General features: G+C 39.1%; 1 protein-coding gene across 1 annotated transcript in view; it reads right to left on the reverse strand.

Annotated features, from left to right (window-relative positions):
• LOC143298820 (N-alpha-acetyltransferase 15, NatA auxiliary subunit-like) overlaps positions 1-27,223 on the reverse strand; it is a 35,820-nt gene that overhangs the window by 7,439 nt on the left and 1,158 nt on the right. The window contains exons 2-18 of the mRNA XM_076611810.1: positions 26,026-26,110; positions 25,446-25,550; positions 20,125-20,213; positions 18,130-18,198; positions 17,718-17,852; positions 11,488-11,638; positions 10,938-11,057; positions 10,401-10,496; positions 8,239-8,415; positions 7,662-7,834; positions 5,177-5,329; positions 4,614-4,742; positions 4,023-4,172; positions 3,187-3,250; positions 2,574-2,761; positions 1,646-1,754; positions 424-522 (exon numbers count right to left, since the gene is read on the reverse strand). Of these exons, the coding sequence (XP_076467925.1) occupies positions 424-522; positions 1,646-1,754; positions 2,574-2,761; positions 3,187-3,250; positions 4,023-4,172; positions 4,614-4,742; positions 5,177-5,329; positions 7,662-7,834; positions 8,239-8,415; positions 10,401-10,496; positions 10,938-11,057; positions 11,488-11,638; positions 17,718-17,852; positions 18,130-18,198; positions 20,125-20,213; positions 25,446-25,550; positions 26,026-26,110 (2,092 nt within the window). The remainder of the gene's footprint in view (positions 1-423; positions 523-1,645; positions 1,755-2,573; positions 2,762-3,186; positions 3,251-4,022; positions 4,173-4,613; positions 4,743-5,176; positions 5,330-7,661; positions 7,835-8,238; positions 8,416-10,400; positions 10,497-10,937; positions 11,058-11,487; positions 11,639-17,717; positions 17,853-18,129; positions 18,199-20,124; positions 20,214-25,445; positions 25,551-26,025; positions 26,111-27,223) is intronic.

Genomic DNA, 27,223 nt, shown 5'->3' on the forward strand with positions numbered 1-27,223 from the left:
ACCAAAACTCTTATGTTCAGACTACAAAGCATTCTAGTAAAGAGTGGCAACTCTCTCCATTCACAAGGTACACAACTTCAAATCAGTGCTGCTTAGGCTACCGATTCAGCTACCTTGAGAATGGAGAGAGAGTTACCACTCTTTACTATTTGTTAATCATTTCATCACCTGGCCTCATTGTTTGTTAACTTACAAAGTATTCTGTCAGTCCATGAAATTTACCATGAAAAAACATCTATAAGAGGTGCATACCATTAAGAAATCCACTGTGAATGTACAATAATTATTGCATGGCTTTTATTCTGTGCAAGAGATTTTATCAAATGTAATTATATATATATATATATATATATATATATATATATATATATATATATATATATATATATATATAGTCTGCTGTATTACAGAGAAGAGACTGACCGTATAAATGGAAGTGAACCAGGAAAGTGTGCAGCTTGGGGTCAGAGGGGTCAGCGGCAATTCCACGCTTTATAGACTGCAGCATCAGCAACAACTTGCCTGTCCACACACACACACACACATAAAACTACCTCATGTCAACATCACATTTCAAACAACCCAACACGAAAAAAAACATACTGAATCACTTTTACTCAGAAAATAACCTTTTTTTCCCCTTTCTTTTACAGGATGAAAAAACAACAAAAAACAAACAAAAAACCCACATCAAAATACCAACACATACCACTGTATTGTGTATAGCAGACAGGAACAGAACCAAATTGGCTTTATTTCAACTTGCACCTTCAGTGATTGTTAGCATTTTGAGGGTGTGCTGTGAATCAAACTCACTCCCTTTCTTTGATATGCATACACACAAAAGCACTGCAACAAAACACCAACGTGCATCTAAAAAGTCAGGGTAACTAAACCCAATGCCTTGATTTTGTGTTTAAACTTCAGTCATGGGCATTCATCACTTCTGCAAAGTGGAAGCAGTAATTTCACACATGCCAGTGTTTGCCTTACAAGGTGTCTTTTATTCGTTTACCACAGCAACACTAATAAACAATAACCTCCTCCTTCCTTCCAAGGAAAATCAGAGAGAAAAGTCTGCCACCTGAGCCAAGGACTAAGAACATAAAATAATGATGTATATCAATCACAGTTTCACATCAACCATCATATGCTTACAGAATCAAAGGATTTAGTGGACACTGAAGAAAAAAGTGTACAACCAACCTATACCGGTTACTTCTGCAACAGCAGGAACATTAGATCTTGATAGAAATGGAGAGACACTCTCTCCTTTGTTCACACTGTAAAGTTGGCCAATGTATACAGCAGTCTGTGCCCGATATCAGTGAAAGTCGATTACTGCTCTGGGACAAATGTTAACGGTGAGTTGTCCCAGAAGGCCTTACTTGTTCCATCCCCAAACCCAACACGGAGTTAAATCACACATACACTCCATCCTCTCACTTTGATCAATATGGGACTACAAGACTTACAACCATATTCTGATAACAAAAACCACTTTCATGACTTCAAACATTCCTTCTTTTGCACCAAGTCTTTTTTTCCCATTTATTTCTTAATTGTTTTTATAGTTCCATGCTGATACACACAGCATAACAACAGTCAAAGAGTAGTGCTTTTCACAGACCAGTAAGACACCCACCTTTCCTGGAAAAGATGTCATAGGCCAGATTGTGAGTTTCCACACTATCTGCTGCCAACAGCTGCAGTGGTTTCAGGAACTTGACCGCCTGTTCCAGAGGCTCTTCAGTCTGTAACAGTCATCCAAGGCATCAACTTACGCTGCAGCCTTCATACAAAACATATAATACAATAACATCATGTTATCAATTTTTCACACAAGAAATAATTATGCATGGCCATACAGCTATATCTCCCCCCCCCCCCCCCAAAAAAAAGGAGAGTGACACAATGTTTCAATGTTCCTCTTTTCACTGAAGCAACTCCAGAGTGTCAAACTGTAAGAACTGCAACAAAATTTGTACTGGGATTTAAGCTGTAAAACTCTCAAACTTCTCACATGTTGTGTTCATGCTGTCATAAAATTACGAACTTCCTGTTGACTAAAATACATTTGAACATTGCCAAGAACACAGTCTCACCCTTTCCATGAATTACAAGACATTCTTGCACTTCTCAAGAAAACAATCTCACACTTACCATGAACAACAACACATTCTCACACTTCTCAAGAACACATTCTCACACTTCCCAAGGAAACATTCTCACTTTTCTCAGGAACACATTCTTACACTTCCCATGAACCCTAGCACATCATTGTTCTTCTCAAGAACACATTCTGACACTAGTGACCAGTGAATTACAATGCATTCTCACACCTCCCATGAATTACAACACATTCTCACATTTCTGAAGTAAACATTCTCACATTTCTGAAGTACACATTCTCATACTTCCCATGAACTAAAACACATTCACACACTTCTCAAGAACAAATTATGGCGCTTCCCAGCAACACTTTCTCACACTTCTCCCAAACACATACTCCCACTTCCCACCCACAAACAAAAACCTCCTATCTCATCCCTCCCCCACCCCCCAAAACTGACCCTGGCCAGTTTGTCAGGCACCAGCTCCTCCTCTTTGGGACCATCCATCTCCCCATCATTGGCCTTGTTCTTGTTTTGTTCTCTCCGCTCCATCTCCGCCTTCTGCTTCTGCTGCTCCATCTCCGCCTTCTTCTGGGCCTTGCGCTGTTTTCTCTTCATCTTCTTTAGCTCCGCCGGTGACAGGTTTTCTGGGGTGCAAACAGGACGAATTTACAAAATGGTTTGTTGCTCTAAGAGCTATAGGAACCCAGTTTTGCAAAAAAACAGATGAAACACAGAGAGAGAAGTGTGTGGAAGCACTATTTCCCAGAGGTTTAAGAATTTTCTTTTGGCCAAGTTTAATATTAGGTGTTAAATTGTATGAGCAATCAAGCTGTCAGTTGCTCTCCCCAGACTGCCTATTCCCTTAAATAGATATATTTTATCATGTATCTTTACAAACACATTACTTGTCTCTTGTGCAGGTAATAAGCTCCGTTAAATCATGGGTTCATATCACTTCGTGGCATGTCACTAAGGCCACTGAAGAGACAAATGGCTCCCAGAAGAATGAAGTATGATGAAATAACAGTAGAAATGGTATTAAATGGTATAATTGCAAAAGAATATTTACCTGCATCTAAATTGCTGTCCTGTTCTCCATCTGCTAATGGATGGTCATGTAGATGGAGATAGATCTGTGAACAGAAGACACAAATGATGGTTACAAAGACAAGTTTGAACAGATAACAAATGAGGAGAACATTTTAAAGAAGTGGGTATTTTCATCCACCAGAAACACACAAAATGGTCAAATGTCTTTTTCTTAATGCTATCCAAGCGTTTTTGATATTACACATCCATGTATCGATCCAAACACTTCAAGTATTACACATCTGCTTTGCTAACCTAGTACCTTTCATACTACCCACCTTGATCCAAATGCTTCAAGTATTACCTATCTTGCTAACCAAGCACCTTTAATGCTACCCACCTGCTTCCCTACCATTTTATCTTGAGCATTACCCTACTGTTTTACTGATATCTTCAGTGCTTTTCTTGTGAGCTTTTTTTTCCCAAACAAACTTTAAAACAATGAAACCTGTCAGGAATAAATGAAAAACATTTCCTTTACCTAACTGTATTATTGATATCTTCAGTGTTTTTCTTCTTTTTTCCCCCAAACAAACTTTAAAAAAGGAAATTTGTCTGGTATAAATGAAAAACATTTCCTTTACCTATTTTATTACTGATATCTTCAGCATTTTTTTTTGTTTTTCTCTCTCTCAATCCCAAAACAAACTTTAAAAAACTAAATTTGTCAGGAATAACTGAAAAAGATTTCTTTTTAAGGTTTCTTAATTTAAAAACAGTCATAAACAACAAATTTATATATAAAACAGAATGGGGTCAATGCTTTGGCATGGCGACCCTACCATCTTTAGTGTTAGCATGTTAAGTATCACTCACCTGTATGGCTATCCTGGCAGCTTTGAAGTAGAAGGGGTGACACCTGAGCTTGTCCTCTAGCCGCAGTAAACTGACATAAGCTCTCAACGTCATCTTGCGCATGCAGTATGTGTGGAAGTCAAACTGGTCTTCGATGATCTCTGTGAAATGCTGTCAACCACAAGAAACTATAGAATAATCCAGTTAACTTCCTAACATCAAGACGTGATTGTGACTCCCCAAAAAGACATGATTGTGAATCCCCCACAATACAAACAAAATAATTCTGTTAACACACACACGGTCATCACATTTCTTTGTTTTACTTGGAAGGGACAATTACTTTTGGAGGAAAAAGTAATCTGAGATGTAAATCACATATCTAATATTGTAAACATGTAAAGGCTAAGCAAACAGATGTTAGAAGTGATTAATTCATATTGCAAACACCGACTTGTGGAGATGAGAAAGATAGATCTTTGCCTAATCAATAATGAAATTAGACCAAACTGTACCAAGGGAGAGAACATCAATGCCAGGCAAGAAGCGATTCAAAATCTATGAATTTGAAATCACATGCAAGAAAAAAACAAAAGTGAGGTTCGTACGGACCCTGTCGATTTCATGGCACTTCTTGAGAGCCTCCCCAAACTTGTTCATGCGCTGGTAGGCAGCAGCACATTCTGTTTGGAACCACATGCACTGCATCTCATTCAGACTCTCCACTGCTGATACTCCTTCCTGAGAGCAAAACCACACACACACACAATTTACATCATTCACTGCCACAGCTACCGTCTTTCACTGCATTCAACATTCCCACACTTCTTTTCATCACTTAGGTAACATACCTTGGTGATGCAAACAAAAAATCATATTGCTGATACAGACAACCAAATTATCATATAAACAGATGTGAATCATGTATAATTTGCATGAATATGTATAAACTGGTGCAAACTATTGAGAAGGAAATGTGCTGATTAGCTGCAGTGGAATGAAGCATAGATGCATCAAATAAAAAGCATTAACCACAAAATTATAGCCATGAAGAAACCTACTGACTGAAACTTGCACCAGTTTGACTCCGCTCTGTTCAGCACACAACTCCAAAAATTTGTTTCTATCAATTAATGGGAAGCTAGTAAAAGCAGTGTCGGGGCAGTCTGACTGACCCTGGTGAACTTGGAGCACATATCACAGGCCTCCTGCACCATGTTGGCTCTCAGCATGTACTTGGCACACTTGGAGTTGATGTAGCGGTCCGCTGTGTCCAAGGACTGGGCCTCGTCCATCATCTTCACTGCTGCATCCAGGTCACCTGCATGCTGGGGACACCAAGACACACATACTGTAGGCCACACCACTGTCAGTTTGTGTCAAAGACACACCCACTGTATGTTGCTGCACTTACTGTCAGTTTGTGTCAAAGACACACCCACTGTATGTCACTGCACTGACAGTTTGTGTCAGAGACACACCCACTGTATGTCACTGCATTGTCAATTTGCATCAAAGACACACCCACTAGATGTCACAGTCAGTTTGTGTCAAAAACACCCACTATATGTAACAGCACTGTTGGTTTGTCAGACACACCAACTATGTCGCACCACTGTGAATGTGTCAAAGACGAACCCACTTTGTCATACCACTGTCAGTTTGTGTCAAAGACACACCCACTATGTCACACAAGTGTCTGTCAAAGACACACCCACTAACTCATCACTTTCAGTTTGTCAGACGTCCACTATGTCACAGCACTGTATGTCAAAGACACATCCACTATGTCACAGCACTTATGTCAAAGGCACCCATTATGTCACACCAATGTCAGTTGGTGTCAATGATACAACTAATGTCATAAGTGTCGATTCATGACAACCTCCCCAACCCTTTCCCACACTCCATGAAATTCACTACAGTTAATAAATCTGTTTGATATAAATTTCACTTCCAAATCATGAGCAGAGAGCTATGTCCAATGAATGTAAAGAGGAAAAAAGGTAAAATAACTGCACCATTCTTAACAGTATGGTTGTTAAAATGTATCTCACCACCCACTTTTAAATTAAATCCAATATATACTGCATGTTTCTGGCCTTCAGTTATAATAACTGACTGCTGACAAGATACCTAACAAACAGCTTCAGTGTTCCAATCTAACATTTTTTTACCCAAAGTAAATGCATACCAATTCAAATTCTCCTCCATATTAATCCTTTCGCTGCCAGGAAAATAAGATTTAAGTGAAATCTATTTGCCAGGGTTCTTTCACAAAAAAACGGGTATAAATTTTAAAAAAATTCTGTGCTCTTTGTTCTTGGAGAAAGACCCATAAAAGTATAGATTTTCTGAAAGGTAAATGAATAAAGTTAATACAAAACACATGATGTTTTCCCATTTTATATATTTTTAGTAACATGCTGTTGTTTTGAAATCAGTGTTTTGTTTTTTGTCACATTTTCAACTTGTTCATTACACACATTAGTTAGGTAATTTGCACTAAAATATATTTTCTGGACAAATGGGTATCTGCACACACAAAATCATACTAGAACCACAATAAAAGGAAATTTTCTTCCTAAAATTATGTTTAAGTAACATACTTACCGTGACCAACTAGTGCAGACTCTGGCAGGGGTCTGATTCCTGTGCTGTGCAAACTACTACCCACCTATGCAGAGAAAACGGAAGTAGCTATGGCCGATAACTTCCTGAAGTAGGTTACCTCCCCTTTGCATCCCTGATTAGCACCCTCTTTTGATGGCAGCCATCTTGACTCCTGCTCCTGTGCTCTGCATACGGCTAAGTTTTTTTAAATAGTATTTTCTGTCTATCGATTCTTTGGCACTCTCGTTTTGTGTCTGATGATGAATCACAACAGGTCACAAAACTACTCCAAGTGATAATATGGATGTGAGGCCATGCCCCCTCAGTCTCCACCCTCCTCCTCTTCACCCCTCTCACACAGTCACTTTATCCAGTTCTCATCAGACCATGTTGGCTGAGTGCCAAGAAAACTGCTCACACCGTGTCCTGCTAATAATTCAGTCACTTTCTGTCATCTGCTACAGCTGTACAGCCGGCACCACTCACTGATAGTCGTATCTTGGCCACTCTCTTGATTGCTCTCTTTATTTTCTATCAAATCATCCTATAAATGTTTATCACTGTCTTCTCCTTCAAATTTATGCTTCAATTCTTTCTGAGCACCAGCTAAAGAAAGCAATCTTGGTTGATTTAGTTTGCCACGATCGCATGTCTTGAGCACGGTGTCAGTCCGACATTTTGTTGAGCGAGCGAGGTATGGAGCCAGGTAAACACTGTGATGGTAACCCAACCAAAACGTTCAAATAAAGGACTGTCTCATGACGTAGATGGTGTTTCTAGCTATGAACAGAACCTAGAAAGATTCCCCAAGCTAAAGCAACCAGTATTTTTGTCAATGAACTGAATGCAAACCAGTAAAAAGTCAGAATATTTCGATGACAAGTTATCTCATCACTGTGGCAGTGAAGGAAACATGCTTGCAATGACGGGTTATCTTGACATATAGGCAGCCTTGGGGTTAACCTGAAATCATACACATATCTTTTTTTCCAGCTGAAAATATTCACCAGGCTGACAGACAAAGCTCCCTTTGGGGCACCCACCTACCTTCAGTATCTTGGCTTTGAGGACGTAGAGCTCGATGAGCAGAGGGGTGTGTGCCAGGCCCTGGTCCACAAAGTCCATGGCTCGCTGCAGCTGCCGCAGCTGGTCAAAATGGTGAGCCAAGAAGTAATACGTCCACAGCAGTGCTGTTGCAGGCTCCTGCTCTCCACTGCCCTCTGCAAGGGTGCATTATCTTGTACTGAGTTACTTTTTGCCACACAGATATCTCTGTGTTAAATTCATGCACCTCTCCCAGAGGAGAGTGAGTCACCACAGCGCAACGCCACCCATATATTTCCCCCCTCCTTTTTCTGTCTTTAAGTGGATGTTTTACTGTCAAAATGGATTTTTCTACAGAATTTTGCCAGGTACAACACTTTTGTTGCTGTGGGTTCTTTTTGTATGCCAAGTGCTTGTTACACACAGGACATTGGTTTATTGTCTCATCCTTTATCCCTGTCCCAAATTCAGAAGATCGGTTGCAAGATCAAGCATGAATACCATTCCTGTCACACACTGCCCTGGCCCCTCACATGCATGAACTTTCCAGAAGGAAAGCAGAGACAGACACGACACCCACCCTTGTTGAAGTATCCTGTCTCCTTCAGGCATTCCACGTATCCCAGGGCCAGCTCCTCGATGATCTTGACCTTCTCTGGGTCACTGTATAGTGGCCTCAGCACCACAAACAGGGGTGGCACGCCTTTCCGCAATGCGTTCTGTAGGTAGCGGTCCACTAAGGACCGGAACGTTTCACCTGCCACACACACATTGCCATTACAAACGTCTCACATCCAGGTTTTCTCGTGCTGGGAAGCTGGGAAGTTTTATTTCATTTTCTCCCATTTTCTTTATCACCAGTGATCTTCTCTAACATAATCAAAACAACAACAACAAAAAAACCCCACAAAAAACCCCTGTTCATCCTCCGGGAAAAAGAAAAAAAAAAGCTTGGCTCATTCATTTACATCCAGATAACAGGACTAAACTAAAAATATGAATGAGACAGATACAGAGAAAAAAACCCGAAGAAAACAAGGGACAGAGGCAATGTTGGATTCAGATTCAGATTCAGATTCAGATGGTTTAATGTGTTTCGGCCATAGGCATACATACACATTGGGGAAGGGGAAGAAGGATGGGGGAAGAGGGATGGGGGAAGAGGAGATGGGTAATCCAGCAGCTCATTTACAGACTATGAAATGACTTCATTTTAAACACAGTATATACGAACTAATTATTCTTATTAAGTATGAGGTCATTTTCCAGATTGAATATAAAGTTAATTCACTGCACGGCATACATTCTAAACTACCAATAACATTGGCATTCAAGGTTCAATGAAAATACGAGAAACACATTTCTCAGGGCGGTATTGACAAAATCCGTTAACTTGCATTGATTTGTTGTCTCCTTCTTACAGCATGGAAAATGAATTTGCCAACTTTCCACAACTTGGGCATCGTTTGCTTTCAGGGTTTTCACTATATCGCACACTACATCAACACTCAATAAATATTTTACTTTTCCAAAATCATCCTTTTATCATTCTTTAAAATTCATACCTGTCCTTTTCTCGTATTGCAGATGACCATTCCTGTATGAACATTTCTATCAATCGTTGCTTAAAAGCATTAAGAAAGCTTAGTTTATCCCCAGCACCTTGGTTTATCCAAACAAACTGAAAGCCAGTGGTACATAATATATCTTTGATATCCATTGCCCGACATTTTTTACCTCTTTCTACCAAGGATAATAACATGTTATAGCACTGTTTGGGTAATCTGTTTTCTTCCATCTCAGTGAGACGAAGCCAGTACTTGACTGATCGCACTGTACTGTTCACAAAAATAGGATATCTGCCAAGTTCACCGTATACTAATTTGTTTGGAGTTTTCAACGGAACGCCTAGGAATCGTTTGCAAGCCAAACTGTGTACTTTTTCAATATTGTCAAGTCTATGTAACCCCCAAATTTCAGATGAATACAACAATATTGCCTGTACTTTTCCGTCAAAAATCTTTAAGAATGTTTTTTGTGTCATTTCTTTGCATTTCAGACATGCTTTACTTAAGAGATGTACAGCTTTCTTTCCTTTTGTTATAAGAGCAGTTGTTCCTATCTTAGAGCTTAATTTTGTTGTGAACGTAAAACCTAAATAAGTGTATTTATTTACGACTTCAACAGGCTCACCATCATAAAACCATTTTTCATTTTTTGCAAGATATCCTCCTTTTCTGAAGACCATAACTTTAGTTTTTCCTTTGTTGACTGTCATTTTTAATTTGTCGCAACATACTTTCAAAGCATTCAGTTGGGCCTGCAAACCTCTTGGAGTGATTGACAATAGTGCCACGTCATCAGCAAATAAAAGAATAAATAACTCTATCATAGATGGAATAAGACTGACACCATGAATAGCAGTTTCGTCAATATAGTTGGAGAGAGAGAGAGAGAGAGAGAGAGAGAGAGAGAGAGAGACAGACAGACAGACAGAGAGAACTCAAACATTTAAAAGACCAAGCCATTTTGCCTGTGTCAAGGAGGTGGGTCAGGGGATCGGAGAGTGTGAAGTAGGGAGTACAGGGACAATTATATAGACAGTATGAAACAAGTTATCGCCATGAAACATGCATGTTTGCTTGAACCAAAAAGAGGGGTTGAGCAAAGAGAGAGAGAGCGAGAGAGAGAGAGAGAGAGAGAGAGAGAGAGAGAGAGCATGTCTAATGAAAACCAACCAACCAGAGGTAAACGTCAGAGGTAGTCGTTTTGGCACGGTTGCTCGAGGGAACTTTTCTGAAATTTCCTTGTAAAAATTCAGCTTCTCCTCGACGCTCTCTGAAACACAAGTACACCTGAAATATGAGTTGCAACAAAGAGGACTATTAAAGATGCCCTTTGTCTTTACATGCATAAAATAAAATTAACAACAAATAATATATCTTAAACGACTCTGAAAACTGCATTTATAACCTTGTGGTACTCATTGTCACAGTGGAAAAGGGAACTCAAAGCACTGACAGTTACGTGATACTCATTGTCACAGTGGAAATTACTTGACACTGTGTGAAAGTGAAAAACCTATACATAAGGAATGATCCTACTTATTTCAATGTCCAAAACTGTGCAGCATGCAACTGGACGCTTGATGGCAGGCTTCCCATAGCTTTTCCAGGCAGCAAGCAAGTACAGGTTACATCACACACAAAACAGAATGGTAATGTTGATCACCTAGTGACCAACACTTCACAGTTTCAAGAAATCAGAAGTGGTTTTTACCAAATGATGTGGAATCTTCATATCCCTTGTAGTACGCCCAGTTCTCATTATTCCTGTTGATCAGTTCTCGGTAGATGTCAGCCGCGTCTTTCTTCCGGTCCATCTTGAGGTAGATCTCAGCTAAAAACAATGAAAAACAAAACCAGTAACATTTTTCATTGCGAAAGAAACGAAATTCATGAATGACACCCCCACCCCACCAAAACATACCGAGAACATAACAATGACATAAATTCAGCATTAACATCTAAGCTGATGGTCTCATGTAATATGCCATGTCCCTATCTAACCCCCAATGAACTCACAGCCCCAAGTCTTGATTAAGCCCCCTCCCCAACACATTCACCCCAACTGAAGTTCACAGGAAAATAACAAAACACATCCCATAATTCACAATAAAATAAATAGGATGATCTCAAATTTAAACATTAGAAAATGCTTGGGTGACACAAATGGAAAATGTGTAAGAAAAAGAAAAAGAAAAAAAGTAACAGAAATGCAAAATGTGTAAGAAAACCAACAAAAAAAACCAAACCAACAAAGCACACACCTGTGGTCTCGCTGACATGGCGGCGGTCCACTATCTGCTTGTCATATTCTTCCAGGTGCTGGAGAGCTTCCTTGTTCATGTTGGCCTCCCTCATCACCATGTTCTGGTACAGCAACAGCTCACTGTGCTCGTAGTCAAAGGTCTTGGGTTGCTGCACACACAAAAAGGCTCTCAACACTCTGCACAGTACAATAGTGAACAGCTACAGTTTAGTGTGCTGAGAGTCAAAACATATCGGGCTTCTGCATATAGACTGACAGCACTGTACTATTGTAATGTACAAAGTGCTATTGTAAGTTGGCAGTGAATCTCATATTCAGTCCAACCCAAACTGAACATTATTTAGAAAAAACTGCATCAGATCCCATGTGTCACCAGACAGCCTGTGAAGATAAAGGGGAGAGTACAGGCTCCCCTTCACACACTGTCAGAAGGATCTATTGGCATCATCATGTGCAGAACTCCATTCTCGTAAATTTTTCACCAAAGAAATCTATTAACTGTGACAGCAAGCAGCCATGTGTTTCTAGAGTCCCATTCATCATCTGCTTCCCTCTTCACTTTCCTATGGATTCAGCAGGTGGTTTTTCCTTTGCAGTACTGAATTTCTTAGGCCAATGGTTTTGCCACCAAAACTTAGAAAGCACAATGGTCGTTGCACATTAACTGATTAACCAAAAGGTACACTCACAACACTACACAGTATTAACACAAGTTCCACATTTATGCCCCGTAGCGGCTTGCTGTGTTGCACGCTTAAGCGCCTGGGACTGCTAGCTAAACACATGCTTACTATGGGCACAGCCATTGTTGTTTACATAACCGAGACTCTCATGAGATTCACAGCCTCGTTTTCCGCACTTCCTGCCATGCATTTTGCACTTTTCAGAGTCGGATTTGCTTGAATTTTGAGAAAGTTGTAAATTTTTAAAGTTGCAAGACGAGTTTGATGACTGCTGAGAATGTTAGTGTAATCTGAATGATGATTCTTAACTGTTTTAATGATTTTTGTGTGAAAATCTTGTAAAAATCGATCGTACTGAGTGACCTCCACATCAACTGACCGAGTTTTGCCCACAATGAGAGTGAAGCTGGCACTTGGATGTGAATTGATCTACGATCAGCTTCGGATCCACTCCACTTACGCATACCCAGATTCAAACTCTTGACTGTTGGCCGCCGTTCTTTCTCTGTCTCTGGACCTTGCAATTGGAATGAACTTCCTCTTTCGCTTCGTCAAGTCTCCACACTCAGCTCTTTCAAGTCTGGCCTTAAAACCCACCTCTTCCCAAAATAGCCTCCCTTCCCTGCCTCTTCCTTGTCTTTAATTTCTCCAGTTTTAGAGTTATGCGTGCGTGAGAATGACTGGTGCGAAAGCGCTTAGATTTGTTTATGCACAAGATTCAGCGCTATATAAGTACCATTATTATTATTAATATTATGAACGTCCGAAATCATGAATCAAACGCCGGACCTCCAAAATCGATATTGTCAGTGAGTCAGTCTTGATTTCACTGACATTTATTGGCTTTCTATATGATCTTCCTGACTGTGCTAGTTCAATGGAATATATCACTGATTTGGTTAAGTTTTGCCAAAGTTTTGTAGTTTCAAAGTTGCAAGATGAAGTTTATTGACTGTTGAGAGTTGTAGCATAATCTGAACGACAATTCAAAGATGATTTCTGCGTGAGAATTTTTGTAAAAGTTGATCGTACTAAGACATCGATTTCACCGATATTGAGAGTGAAGTCGGTACTTGAGTGTGAATCAATTGCCGGACCTCCAAAATCGTGAATCAATCCCCAGACCGTCGGAATCGATACTGTCAGTGAGTCAGTCATTGATTTCAGTGATATTAATTGGCATTCTGCACTATCTTCCTGATTTTGCTAGTTCAATGGATTATATTTTTGACTCACTTGTGTAAACAAAGTGAGTCTATGTTTTAACCTGGTGTTTGGTTGTCTGTGTGTGTGTGTGTGTGTGTGTGTGTGTGTGTGTGTGTGTGTGTGTGTGTGTCCATGGTTAACTTTAACACTGACATTTTCTCTGCAAATACTTTGTCAGTTGACACCAACTTAGGCATAAAAATAGGAAAAATTCAGTTCTTTCCAGTCATCTTGTTTAAAACAATATTGCACCTCTGGGATGGGCACAAAAAAAAAAAAAATGAAGCCTAATTATATGCAAACTGCATTTACTGTTATATTTATATTTTTTGTATTCTCTAAACTTCGCACTTCGATCTGATTCTGACACAACAACAAGAGCAGTCATTATTATAATTTTTTGTTCAAACAGTAACTTCTTTTGCTAAGCATGGAAGTTTTATTTATTTTGCAAACATTTTGGTGCAGATAGTAAAAAAGGGAAATTACTCTGTAATTAATGCTAGGGGACTTGATTTGCTTTAAACTGATCTTTCTCATCTTAAACATTACATTTTGAAATTATACTCAATACATAAAAAGCTTGTGTGTTTTACTCTCAGTGTACAGGGCTCTCACTATGTTCATTCGCCCAAGTGGTCTTTTTCGGAAAATACTAAAATCAATACAACGAGTGGACTTTACAGATCTGTTGGCTGAGCCCTGAAGGTCATGGGCAAAAATTAATTGCGTACACATATTTATACACATTCAAAGCGTGTGCTCATATTCTTCGCGAACGCGAACGACGCCATTTTGTTTCAAGTTGTTGACCTGGCTGTTCAATCCTATATTCAATCGACAATACACGATAACATGTGATGGAAAGTTGGAGAAGGAGACCGTTAAATATTTATTCAGAGAAAGATTTGTGAACGCCTCATCACTTACTGGATTATGCCCCAAACTGCCATAAAAATATCCACATAATCAGTCGGAATTCACAGTTAAAAATTGTAAACCATGCGAGTTAATACCCTTGAACTGATCACAATGAAACGAAAAAAATTCCAGTCTTGACTTTTCTCAAAATGAAGTCCTTTTCACTTCTTACGACGTTTAGAAGTACTTGTACTTGTCTGTACATGTTATTAGTTTAACAAAATACTAAATTTTCATATCAACTTTAAAACTATAAAACTAGAATGAACATAAAAGCGAAATTGAATCGACCGTGTCGTACTACAATCCCGGCGGGTAACTAAACTTGTACATCTATCTAGATCTAGTGAAAACGGCTAAATGTTGCAGTGTGATTGCGGCGATAGCCATTAAAAAGAATTTTTTATTGCCCTTAAAGATTTTTTTTAATGCCCAAGATACACCAGATTAATATGATTTAAACAGTGTTCTCACTGCGAATACTGCAATTGATTTATCGCCCTTTAAAAAAGTATGTTCAAATGTTAAATTTTAGAATGTCAGTTAAGGAGCCACGATAGTGTAATGGATAAGGCAGTTTCTTCTCACTCGAACACGCGGGGTTCGAATCTGGTTAGGCCTTTTTCTTTTCTTTTTTTTTTAACGCGAAGCTTTATAATAACAAATACAGAACACATTTTAATGATTAGATTTTTTTTTTTTTTTTTTTTAAGTGTATCACAAGTTAGTCTTGAAGGCCTTGCCTCTCTTGTTCTTTTCATTATCGAGAAATTACAAGTGAGGTAGGATTGTTGTTTGTTTTTGTTTGTTTGCTGTTGTTTTTCTCTCCACCATCATAGGAAAACACATTATCCCTTAAAATGAAAAGAACATAAAAATCAGCATGCTCATTGTTGCCATTCAAGTTAAGTAAGAAAAACAATAACAAGAGAGGCAAGGCCTTCAAGACTCACTTGTGATACACTAAAAAAAACACAAAAAAACATCTAATTGTTAAAGAGTGTTCTGTATTTGTTATTATAATACTACGGGTTAAAAAAAAAAAAAAAAAAAAAAAAGTTAAACAGCATGACTCCTGGCTATCGCTGCAACCACACTGCAACATTTAGCCGTTTTCTCTGGATCTAGATAGATGTACAATTTTAGTTTAGTTACACCCGGTTGACACGGTCGATTCAATTTCTCTTTTATGTTCATTCTAGTTTCATAGTTTTAAAGTTGATATGAAAATTGAGTATTTTGTTAAACTAATAACATGTAATAACATGCTGTAATAGAAATGTTTTTTTTTTCAAAGTTGACCATCAAATTTGACATTTTTTTTGTTTTTTTGTGCAAGTACAAAGCAACATAAGCCCGGAAACAAAAAGTCTTTTGCAACTTTCTTATGTGTAGAATGCAGGAAAAATAAATATGTGCAACAAAAGAAGGTAATTATATTTTAAACCAATTTTTTATAATTACCTACTATCAAAAATCGCAGGAGTTATTCCCCTTGGAATGGGATTTCATGGATGATATGTGCTGGGGGACCTGGGGGTAAGAGGGTTAAGCAGCAACAGTATGCTACATATAAACTGGTATCAGCCACTGTAATTAAAGAACAAAGCGCTGCACAGTAACATTTCTTAAAAGTGTGCACAGAATCCTATCTTCAACCTGACGTGCAACTTAAAAAGACTGCATCAGATCCTGTGTGTCACCAGAGAGCCTGTGAAGTTAATGGGGAGAGTACAGATTCCCCCTTCACACACTGTCAGAAGGATCTATTGACATCATCATGTGCAGTGCTGCTTCTCTCTCCTACATTTATAACCCTATCATCACATGAATACAACTGCTTGTCACCTATGAAAAGTGCAGGACAAGTGTCCCCCATGTCTTGTGTACTGAACCATTCCAGCCTTGTTCTATCAGTATGGTGCCTGAATTACAGAAGAAGCCGAAGGACAAAATCCACCACAACTTCCTTTCATACATCAACCACACCAAAACATAAATAATTAAATAAATAATGAAAATACCCTTTCTTGCTAAAAAGTGCTTTCTCATTTTATCATCAGTGCCAAGAACTATACAATTACTTTATTATCATCTTTCTATTTTATATTATTAATTTATTTGTTTATTCCTTCCTTTTTTTTTTTTTTTTTTGCGAGTCCTATCTTCAGTCCTGCTAAAGCAAACATTGTGCATAACTGAAAAAGACTGCATCAGATCCCATGTGTCACCAGACAGCCTGTGAAGTTAATGGGGAGAGTACAGGCTCCCCCTTCACACTCTGTCAGAAGGATCTATTGACATCATCATGTGCAGTGCTCCTTCTCCATCTGTCATCCTATCACCACATGAAAACAGGTTTGCAGAATTTGAGAAAAAGCAGGTCAAGTGTCCACCAAATTTATGAGACACTGTGGAGTTTGTCCAGAACCCTCTTTTCTCACCCGAAAGTCAGGTGACCTCACACAGCACTCTCAACCCTCTTGTGCATGCACCTAACTGCACTTTCACGGAAAAATACCATAAGGGAATTAACTCTGTAATTTTTGTATGGTTATATATATATTTGGGGAAAGCAAACTGTCAAATCAAAATACTGTTTATTATGTTCTATCAATACTGATCTTGCTACATGACAAGTTTTAAGAAGCTCCTATTGACCATTTTTGTATAAAAAACTACAAGTGTGATTTTTCCCTTTTGCTTTGCATTGCTTCTTTTTGTGTGCTTTTCTCAAACGCATATTCACAAAAAAATAACAGCATATGAATGGCAGCATCCTGTTTAGATGCATCACTGTCTGGACTTACAAGTAGTTCATGATATAAAGCAAATTATATGTAGCCAAAAGTAAAAAAAAAAAAAAATTAAAAAATAAATAAAAAAGGGGGAGAAATGCAAGAGAAAATTTTCAAAATTTGCCTTTGTAAGAGGTTAAAAAAACAACAACAAAAAAACAAAAAAAAAACAGCACTTGGGTCTAAGTGGTTCTGCATCAACTGGACGTTTGTTTATGCCCTAGCTCTTCACACAAAAAAACTGGCAATTCTCATGCTGAAAATAACAGACCACACTCAATCAGGTCGCTCATCTTCCGAATTTTCTGGCGACGAATCTTTATTCAACAATCAAACAACTTTGTCCCAGTCAATATAAAATTACTCTCAGCCTAATTTGGCTGCACATTCATAAAATCCTGTGCAGTGCATCCCTTGAAATCTGATTTTTTCCCCCCAACACTCTACCACAACAGGATGCACCCCCCCAACAAAAAAATCAAGGCCGGTCATTTTTAGAATGCTGCTTCACATCAAAACTTTTCAGTGGGTGCACAGCACTGCGAGTTTTTACTGGACGCTGGCGGGAAATTCATACTAAAGAGGGTTAGGCACCAGAAGACCTGCATGTCACCACTCACCGACTGAGTTTTGCGAAACTCCTCCAGGATGCGAAGGGCCATGCTGTAGTCCTTGAGCAAATGGTAGGCCATGGCGTACCCGATCCATGATGCTCGCTGGCCTGGCCGCAGGACCAGCAGCTGGTACCTTGTGTCCTGCAAACACCATCTCCCTGTCAGGCCCCCTCATCATGACCATAACGCTCCAACACCAGTGTATGTTGCTTTATTGTCAGGTGTTTGTCTTCGATTGCTGTTTCGGTGATCACCTCAAGTTTGGACACAACTCATTCGTCAAGGTGTAAACCGTAGATTTTGCATATTTGTGCAAAAGTGCAATTGTTAAATGCATCCAAATCGGACTGTGTGAGAGTGCGTGTGTATGTGTGTAAAGTTGATTACATTTTAATTACATCAAGGGGTAGATACTTACCCTGTATCCTTCAAGGTCTCGCATCTGGATCTGTAGCAAAGAGAGATCTCTCAAGATCTGAAGGTTGTCCTGAAACAGAAAAGGATTCAGTGTTAATATGCTGCATTGCACACATTCTTTTCAAATTAAAATATATCAAACTGTTCCTCAACCAGATAACAATACTGATGAACAGTGATAAATGTCCTTTAAATAAAGTTACTCACTAATAAGCTGTATGCTCGCTGACAAAAACTTAACAAAAAAATGTGCAAATATCCTCACTATATTCAGGAAATATCATTCTTCTAATTTTTTTTTCCAATCTCAGAAATTCTGCTAAGTGCAACTGGAATTTGCTGTGGAATAGACTGCATCAGATCCCATTGTCACCATACAGCCTGTGAAGATTTAAGGGGAGAGTACAGGCTCCCTCTTCACACACTGTCAGAAGGATCTATTGACATCATCATGTGCAGTGCTGCTCCTCTCTTTGACATGAAATTTTGTTACGCTATCATATTATGAAACTGTAGGACAAATGTTCATAAAGACTATAAAACACTGTGATATCTTGTCTATAGGACCGCTAAAAACTGTTGAAACAAAAAAAAAGTTAAACAGAACTCTTTAACATATGTAATGTAGACAATAAATGAATAATGCAAAATCTGACCATTGGAAATTAGCCTGGCACTTCTGTCAACCAAGCTATGTATAGGCTTTTCACTCATATGCCATTTTCTGTAACAATTTGCTGTGTGAGACATGCTCAACAATAAAATACTTCAAACAGCTTCAAATTATACAGGTTCTCCTCAGAATTTGTCTTACTGGAAAGTTTTTTTTACCCCCAAGGCAAACAGTTGTCATGTGACACCAGCTTTATCAGTATAACTACAGCAGAAAACAGGTTCAAAGGTCAACCAAAATCTCTACAGATTTCTTCTAAAATGCTTCTTCCACCACATCAGAATTCGTAGACAAAGAAATCACCAGGAAAGTGTCTGACAAGAAAAATTCATCAGAGTGGTGGAGAAAATTTAAGCTCTTATTATTCGTTTACTGACGGTATATTTCTGACATTCTTACGCCAGTAGCAGAAGAAAGATTCATGTAGTATTGTTTGCACGCATGCTCAGTGTATACAAAGATTCTCATAACTGAATACTAGCAAGCAGTTGACAGAGATAAGATTATGCATCTCATTCAGGGAAAAAATATTATCTTAACCAAATAATGAGAGCAAAACATAATACACTATCTAAAACTGCTTATTCTTCAAATTGGATTTTCCATTAGATTATGGTAGCAGTGCCCCTGATCTTCAGACAAATATGTAGAAAATATGCACCCACTGACCAATTATGTCCCATTACTACCTCTGCACAACTGTTTTGTATATTGGAAATCCATTAGCCCTGTATGTAAATGTAATGTATGGTAATGTTCAAATAACTATGTGCAAGCATGCACTTGCAAACCAATTCATATTCTTCAATTTCTTGCCACATATATGTTAGATATGATTTTTTCAGACTAAATTAGTCTTTTATTATTGACTACCCCTCCTCTCCCCTCCCAACCAAGTATTTCTTGTGACCCTGATGCACTTGGTATTAAGATACTATAATCTAAATATTTCATCAAGTATTCTACTGAAATATTTAAGTGAATGTTCTTTCACCTCATCAGAATTCGTAGACCAAGAAAATCACCAATGTGGGTTCTGATCCAAATGAAATTTCATCACAGTGAAGAATGAAATCTCACAACTCTGGCCTTGAAACATTTTTTTCTGACACTGTTGATTCAACACCTTTATCTTTTTTGCAGCAGAAAACATATTTTCCTATATCCAGCCAGTAGAATTTACAACATCATGTCTGTTACTAAGCCAATCAGGAGGAAAGAACAAGAGACACAGACGATGCAAGTAAGAAGAAAGAAATTCCTGTTCCAAAGTAACACCAGACTGGAACTAGAAGTGCAAAAGAGGCATAGTTCATGACTTACCTTATCCCACTTGAGGGCATTCCTGTAGCATTTGATTGCTTCATCGTACTTGCGATCAGAACGCTGGAGCAGACCGTAAACATGCCAGCCTGTTTCTTGGTTAAAGAAACTGACAATACATTTTATGGTTTTATACTGAAATGTCTTCAAAAGTAGCACCATTCAACCTCATGTCCTAGATATGCAACTATATATCATAATAAGAAGAGGTCAGTTCTTACATATCAGCTGAACCCTGTTCCTGAATTTCAGAGTTAAGAAAAGGAAATTTTCTATCTAAAATTATGTTTAAATAACATACTTACCATGACCCAACTAGTGCAGACTCCGGCAGGGGTCTGACATTCCTGTCCTGTGCAAACTACTAACTGCCTATGCGGAGAAAACAAAAGCAACTATGGCCGATAACCTTCCGGAAGTAGGTAACGTCCCCTTTGTCCCGCTAGCTAGGCCCTCTTTTGATGGCAATATGCCATCACCAGTGCAGCGAGCAGGGAGAACAGGAAGCGGGGAGGATGGGAGGGTCTTAAATTTGGGTCACGCTAAGTATGTTATGTAAACGTAATTTTAGATAGAAAATTTCCTTTTAATTAAACATACTTAACCGTGAACCAACTAGTGCAGAATAGCGCGACAAGGTGGAGGGCTCGCCTGTTCTACTGTCTATGTGCTGCGATGGCCTGTTGTGCAACTACCACAGAAGCGATGCCTCTTGAGCCATCATCCTGCAGGCGTGCGACATCTCTCAGGTAGAAGTCGATGAAGGTGGCAGGGGTTTTCCAGTATGCAGCATCCATGATGTCTTGCAGCCGTGTTGAGTGCGCTAAGGCAAGAGAAGAGGACCACACCTGCACTGAAGGCAAAGGGTGATGTTGGTGCAAGGGAAGTAACTGCGGCGGTAACCAGAATGGGCGCCAAAGCAGGAGTTGCCTCCCTTGGATCGGCTGCTCGAGACAAGGGAGAGGGCACACGCGTATGGGCGAGCGTGTCCCCTAGCGGTCCACCTTCCTCCCTGCACATGGGGAGGGCATCCCTAAGCGCCTCGGTCGCTATAGGATCCGAGACGGAAGAGGCATGCCACGTGACCCGATGTCACGGCCGCCGCCACAGACGCATCGCACATAGGGCCCTGTCTAGCGTGCGGATCCAAAGCCAGTGTGTGTTGTTTTCCCAAAGGGATTGGGACACATTCCACTGTTGATATTGCGGGAGTTGGCAAAGAGACAGAGGAGATCGACTCGGGCACTGCCGACTGGCAGGACCGAGAAAACGTGGATGGCGTCGAGTTCGTTCGCAGATGAAAAAGAATATTGTCAACGGCACCACTGACCTGAGTAACGAACCCCTAGAAGTCGGCGGAGGAGATGTTGGAGGCAGTGGGGGCCTGGAGTCGATCGGAGGTAGTGGAGGAAATGGAGGCTGTGGGTTGATGTTCTTGTTTTGAGAGCCCAAAGTAGAGGGCCCAGAGTGTCCGTGAATCGATTGCGATCGCGCCTTAATTTTAGCCCGATCACCCAATCGAGCCACATAATTATGCAACCTGGTTGAAGACATAATTAGACAAACAACAAGGACGCCAAAGAATCGATAGACAGATAGAAAATACGAAAAAAAACGTAGCCATATGCAGTGCACAGGAACAGGTGTTGAGACGACTGCTGGAAAAAGAGGGCGCTAGCTAACGGGACAAAGGGGAGGTTACCTACTTCGGGAGGTTATCGGCCGTAGTTGCTTTCGTTTTCTCCGCATAGGCGGATAGTAGTTTGCACAGGACAGGAATGTCAGACCCCTGCCGGAGTCTGCACTAGTTGGGTCACGGTTAAGTATGTGTAATTAAACACCAATTTCTAACAAAAATGTACCAATAACTTTTCCAAAAGCCGCTGTTACGTGTAATCATCATTTAACAATACATTATACTTGTAACCAATATCACATCTATTTATTTACCAGACAGATAACTTCGCACAGAATATATATAAAAGTTTAGACCCATTTTTTCTCCTGGTTTTGTCATGTATCATAGAATCAAACTATTTTTGAAAGACTCATAAGAGAAACACATATATACACATTCAGTCCCTTCCTATAAGCAATGGCAGGTTAATTTATATACCAAAATTTCTGTCCACAAGGCACTACAGTGCTTAAGGTGCACACCCTGAATTTACAGACAAAAGTTCTTTTTAACTTTTATAAAGTGCACACATCTGATAAACCACATCTGCCGAAAGGTGGAAATCCTCCATTTTGTCTCTACTGTCAGCGGATGTAGTTTTTGAGTAACACATAATTGGAAAATGATTGGAATCCATCTTGTTTTTGTCTGCTTGTTGTCTCCGCTCTGTTACTCCATTTGTCTGCTCTGTTATGTGCTGCTTTCTCCCCCTCCCCTCTTTTTACACATATGTACAGTTTCACAGCCCCAGTTCATTAACTTGTTCAATCAGAATCCTGTCTGAAAGCCATGCGTTTTAGTCCCGTCCACCATTTTACTTTGTATTCTGCTTAAAAAAAAACCCGGATGATTTCATACTTTCACACAATAAATTTATCTCTAACTCAGACACTGCTCTTTTTTCATGGCATAAGGGTGAAATGCTATCACGTTCAGTTGAAATTTTATGTAGTATGCAATTTGTTTTCAATCTGATTTGATGGTGAACATGAACCATGCTGAATCAAACAATGGAAAGACTGAAGTGCTGCTGTTCAGCACAATCATGAGCATTTATTGTGATCAACGATGTTGCCGTACATTGCATTTGTTATGTCAGGTGGTCCCATGTGGTGGTCAGAATTTAGTTTTCAGACACAGACAGGGTGCGAACAGCCAATATAACACAAGGGTCAGATTTGAGTAAAAACGTAGCACCTCACTGGCCAAAAATTACTGTACTATCCTATCATTACATGCTATCTAAGATACAACCCCATAAGCAGTTTTTATTTTTTCATGTAACCTTTAACCTTTCAAATGCAAAATAAATTTTGCATATGTGAAAGACCAAAGTTTGAGTTTTATGTTCCGTCGTACGCAACCCAAGATACCATCATTGGTAAGCAGGCTATTAGTTGACGGAATGTAGCCATACAATTCAATCAATGATATTCTGCTGATTACGCGAGGTCTGCAACATAAATTTGCACATACAGATGCCAATCAACAGGCACATCTATGGTCCTGAGACATAGAGATCTCTTCCTTAACTCTTTGAGCCCTGAGTTCCTGAGCAATTTTAACCCTTCTGCCTGAGCTCCTGAGCCAAAATTTGCAAATAATTGGTATTTAATGTATCACGGCAGATATAAAAAGAGTGCCCTGACCACCGCTTTACCGGTGGTAGAGAAAAATGACATAATGCCTAGCCACCGGTTCAGCGGTAAGTAAACATTTGTGTCGTGTTTTGCTATTGGTTGACTTACATTGAAATCGATCTTTTTTATCCAAAGCACATGCACAAAACACAGTGAAAAGGCGTGACCATGTTGGCACTACATTCGCTGACATCAGAATATTACGGTTTTTCTGAGTGGCTCTTCAATATAAGTCAACCAATAGCAAAACATGACACAAGTGTTTACGTACCGCTCAACTGGTGGCTAGGCATTATATTATTTTTCTCTACCACCGGTAAAGCAGTGGTCAGGGCTCAAAGGGTTGAGGCAGGGCCTGATCCTCTTCTTCTGCCATTTTAACCTGACCTTCCCACCAAAAAGTACCTATTCACACCTGGGTAGAGTGAGGAAATCAGAGCAGAATACTTTTACCAAGGACACAATACAATGCCAAACAGGCATCAAGTCCTTATCAATGGTAAACATTGGATCAGAACTCTAATGCCTAATTGTTATGGTGCCTATTGTACTTACCATATTCTTTTTTTTTTCTTGTATTTTTCCTCAAGGTCTGACTAGGCACACCGGGTTACACTGCTGCCAGTGCTGGTCAGGTATCTGCTTAGCAGATGTGTAATGCACATGGAATTGTCTTAACACAGTGATGCCTCTTTGAGCAACTGAACTTAATTGAACTAGATAACAAAATCTGCCTGTGGTCCAATTCTGCACAGGAGCCACCCTTTTTATGATTAATATTAATGTTGGATACCATAATTTGAATTATATATCAGTTTTAATCTTTTTCACATGAAAATATTATCACACATGTAAAAGACTGAAACAAGTTTTATGTTCCGTCGTACGCAACCCAAGATACCATCATTGGAAAACAGGCTATTAGTTGACGGAATGTAGCCAAACAATTCAATCAATAATATTTTGCTGATTATGGTGTGAGGTATGCGACATGAATTAATACATAGATGCGAACCCACAGGCACAACCATGGTCTTGAGACACAGAGGCCTTTTCCTTTCTTAAGAAGTTAAAACTTTGTTCCTTTTGCCTTTTACGGCCTGAAGGAATGTGAATTTAAATCAACTATGTCTTGGGCATGACATATTAAGGCAAGGCTTAATCCTCTTCTGCCATTTTAACCTGACCTTCCCCAACTGATGACAGGTACCCATACACACATGGGCAGACCAAGGAAATCAGAAGAGACTAGAGTGCTTTCACCAAGGACACAATAATGCCAAACAGGCATCAAATCCTGATTACTGGTATGTTAACAATGGAACAGAACAAAATTGCTACGATGCCTTTTGAAATTAAATTTTTTTCTTTTGCCAACTGATGACAGGTACCCATACACAAATGGGTAGAGCAAGGAAATCAGAGAAGAGACTAGAGTGCTTTCACCAAGGACACAATACACTGCCAAACAGGCATCAAATCCTGATAACTGGTATGTTAACACTGGAACAGAACTCCAGTGCCTAACTGCTACGATGCCTTTTGAACTTACTTTTTTTTTCTTTTGCATTTCCCCCCAAGGCCAGACTAGGTGCACTGGGTTATGCTCCTAGTCAGGCATCTGCTTAGCAGTTGCAGTGTAGTGTACATGGAATTGTCTGAATGCAGTGATGCCTCCCTGAGTGACTGAACTGTACTAAATAACAAAATCTGCCTGTGGTCCAATTCTACATAGGTGCCACCATTTGTTTGATTAAAATCAACTTAGGATACCACAGTCTGAATTACATATATATATCAGTTTTAATCTTTTTCACATGAAAATATTATCACACATGTAAAAGACTAAAACAAGTTTTATGTACCGTCGTACGCAACCTAATTACCATCAATGATAAAGAGGCTATTAGTTGACGGAATAATGTTTCTTCTGTGTGTCTTGACCACTTGTCAAACCAATAATGAAACACATAGTCAATATTAGTTATTACACTGAAGGATACAGACATGACTCTTCAAGTCATTTCGCAGACCTCTGCGTACATAGTCGTATGCCTCTTCTTTCCGACCCAGGCAGTTGAGGGTTAAGCCTTTCATGGCCAGAGTCTCTGTAATAAGGTGGGGGGATAAGCATGAAATCTTCTAACACATGGCATAGCATAAATCACTACAGATGTACAACTCACAGGAAGACTGTTTACTTTTCAAAGAGGGGCATAAAGACATACCAGTATCGTTACACACAGTAAGTGGCTGAATGTGTTGGTAAGACTTATGACTTAAATGATGAGCTGTTTCTGTATAATATATCTGGGCATATGGATACATGTGTCACTGAAAGTGTAAGCAGCTTTTAGAATGCTTGTCTCCAAAGCAATTTTCACTGTATCTTTATGTAAGTTGTATCTGATTTACAAATTAAAAGATATCTGGAAAATTAACTTAAAAAAAAAACTAACAAGATTCAATAATCATTTTCAATATCTACATTGTTTTATTAGTAACGTCTGAAATCAGTCTCAAACACAACGGTAAATCAGATGATGCAAAGCTGTCAAAGTACGACACTGGATAAACACTCACCTCCATGGTCTGCAAACTTGGGATTGGACAGTATCTGTTTGGCAAACTTCAGGCCATTCTTGTACTGCTTCTGCTCATAACATTTCTGTAAAGGCAGGTAACATCATCTTTTATTATATATAGTTTTAATCAAATATAACAACACCTCAAAAAGGAACATTTTCAACTCTGAAGCTGAAACTCCCCTTGGACATTTAAAAATGTCACTTGACGAGATCAACCTTAAAAGTTACCACCACCTCAATGTACATTGTAGCACTAACAGTGTTCTGGAATATTCTGACCTTCAACATTGTTAAATTGATAAGATTATTGTTATTCCATTTCTGAGCACTTCAACAGCACTAAGAACATTACACGGCTGCTGCCTGGGAACAGTTCACCAGGTTCGTGGTCCAGATGACTGCAGACACTTCTCTGGTTTCCAGCAGGAACCAACCAGTGGCTGGGCTAAGACAGTCACATAGCCCAGGTTCTGCTGGTTTAGGTCTACCTTACTGTTTGGTATGTGTGCTTCAAGAAGCTGTATGTGTGCTTCAAGAAGCTATCTGCATGACTTTTCTGTTAAACTGGACTGAAGGGAACATCATTTAGATAGATTTTTAATCAACATTTTCAATAGGTTACAATTTTGATTTCACTTATGTTGTCTGCTACTGGGTATGTACAACTACCCATTAAATCTGAAAATAATTGAAATACCCCTTAGAAAAGACACAGAAAAAAGGAACCAACTTTTAAAAAGTTATTTTCAAATCATAAGTCTTAACTTTGTTGTTAAGGGGATTTCTAATTCATTTAATAAATTGCTAATTCAATACATAAATTAGCTACCTTCTTTTTTTTTGTTGCAAACAGAACTTTTCAATGAAATATGTGGCACTGACAATGAATTTATAGAAGACAGCACACTGTTTGAAACAGTAGGATATGACAGATGAATAATATAACAATGATCATAGATAAAAGATTTGATGGAAATAATCAGGTGACTATGATTATCAAACAGCTTAAAACCATTTAGCTGAAAATTTGGCCAAGCAGAGCAAACCGATAGGCCTAGTTTGCATCAGTTTGACATGGTACAGTATATGACACCAAACTCATAGTTTTATACCGCTGAATGATTTGTGTGCTGGACTTTCATTTTAAAAATCAGAGCCATGGGTTAGAACCCTGAAGTGTTTCTTTTTCATGA

Source organism: Babylonia areolata, chromosome 24, assembly GCF_041734735.1.
Source record: "Babylonia areolata isolate BAREFJ2019XMU chromosome 24, ASM4173473v1, whole genome shotgun sequence".
Classification (NCBI taxonomy): Eukaryota; Metazoa; Mollusca; class Gastropoda; order Neogastropoda; family Buccinidae; genus Babylonia; species Babylonia areolata.